The sequence below is a fragment of the Anneissia japonica genome, unplaced genomic scaffold (genome assembly GCF_011630105.1).
Source record: "Anneissia japonica isolate Jap-2015-1 unplaced genomic scaffold, ASM1163010v1 scaffold16019_len82072_cov99, whole genome shotgun sequence".
Lineage (NCBI taxonomy): Eukaryota > Metazoa > Echinodermata > Crinoidea > Comatulida > Comatulidae > Anneissia > Anneissia japonica.
Window position 1 is genome coordinate 50,538 of NW_022710585.1, and position 1,616 is coordinate 52,153.

Here is a 1,616-nt window from a genome sequence, read left to right on the forward strand (position 1 = left end):
ACCCTAGCCAGCGATGAGGGCGTATCCCCATACTTCGGTTTGGGTGCTGGCATGGTATTCAAATTTCACTTCTTTTTATTTTGTGGTTTTGGTTTCCGTTCCATCTTTACACTTGCCTGATAGCGCTTAGAGACTTTTTGTATTTTGCGCTCTATAAATTAATAACCATTAACCATAACCATCTGATGGAGATCTCATTAATTTCAGACTGGTTATTCTGAAAATATGATTCAAGGGGAAAATACAGTATATTGAAATTAATCAAATAATTGTTATTTAAAGGAATATATTCTAAAATTTTAAAAGTCAGCTGAATCATACAGTTAGCTTGCATGTTGCATTCAAAACTGATACAATGTGTTATTTTTTGACATTTTTATGATTTTTACTCTGGTGTAGATCTTACCTCTATTTCTTCATTTATTTCAGATTGGTTATTCTGAAAATATGAAGGGGAAATATATTGAAAACAGTGAAAAATTGTTCAAAGGAACATACTTTAAAATTTAAAATATCAGCCTAAGCATAGCTTGCCTGTTCCAAACAAATGGGAAAGGCATATTAAAAGTATAGTACTTAATCGAAAATCAAAAAATTAAATATGTTAAATTTTCAGCGTAACCATAGAATTGCATTTTGCAATATGATTAGTGTATCGCAAAGGGATGTTGTATGTTGTACTTTAAAACTGAATTATGTTAATTTTTGACATTTTGATCATTTTTTACTGAATCTAGTGTAAGCCTAAATCTTACCTCTTCTGCCTCAGAATGGACATCCTAGAAATAAGAAAGGAATAATATATTGAAAATAGTAATTATTTGTAGCGACCTGTAACTTTCCCATCAACTTATAATCAGGTGGTACAGTATTTGGGTATGTACAACAAGATTTTCTGCCTCTCAATAAGACATTCCGCCAGACAGGGGTCCAGTAGGAGGCATGGGGAGCACGTGGCACAACCCTACCCCCGGTTCATTGCATATACGGTATTGAATTTAGCACTACTCACGTTTCTATTTTGAATAGTGGCACCCCCTCCCTCACCCCTTTTGAAAATTGGTGTATCCGCCCCTGAGGCGTTGTGAAAAATAGCCTATGTTGTCAATACCAACTTTGGCTTTGTTTTAAGAAAAATATTATTTCGTTAAAGGAGTATCAACATACATATATGTCTTCTTATATTTTTATGTATTTTAATTTAATTTTTTTTTATTATAAAATTTGAATTATTGTAACATTAAAATTGAACTAGTGTATGGCATTTGTTTCCAAACACTACTACCTTTTCAACAATTTCTTTCCCTGTTAACTCCCTATGAACGTAAGAGTAATGTTTGTTGACATGGTCTTTACTTTTGTTTAAAATTGAATTACATTACCTTGTTGGCTACTATTTCTCTGCTAGACATAATAAGTTGATGTGCCTTAACAGCAGCAGAGCCAGATTGGCTCGCCTTATAATACATTTCCGAAGTTGACATTCGGTGCGCCATATGGTCTGCAACCAACCCTCTTTCCTTATGTTCTAGGTTGCTCCAGATCTGTCAGGCATAAACATTTACAGAATTATATATGATTATTATTGTTTTGTTTTTTAAATATGAAAGTGTAAT

General features: G+C 33.0%; 1 protein-coding gene across 2 annotated transcripts in view; it reads right to left on the bottom strand.

The window, feature by feature from the left end:
• Window positions 1–1,538, bottom strand: part of LOC117107004 — a 6,087-nt gene extending 4,549 nt beyond the window's left edge. For both annotated transcript variants that reach the window (XM_033248518.1, XM_033248517.1), the window contains exons 1-3: window positions 1,383–1,538; window positions 756–779; window positions 407–439 (exon numbers count right to left, since the gene is read on the bottom strand). In XM_033248518.1, coding sequence (XP_033104409.1) covers window positions 407–439; window positions 756–779; window positions 1,383–1,496 — 171 coding nt within the window. In that variant the 5' untranslated portion in view covers window positions 1,497–1,538. The remainder of the gene's footprint in view (window positions 1–406; window positions 440–755; window positions 780–1,382) is intronic.
• Between the last annotated feature and the right edge of the window lie 78 nt (window positions 1,539–1,616).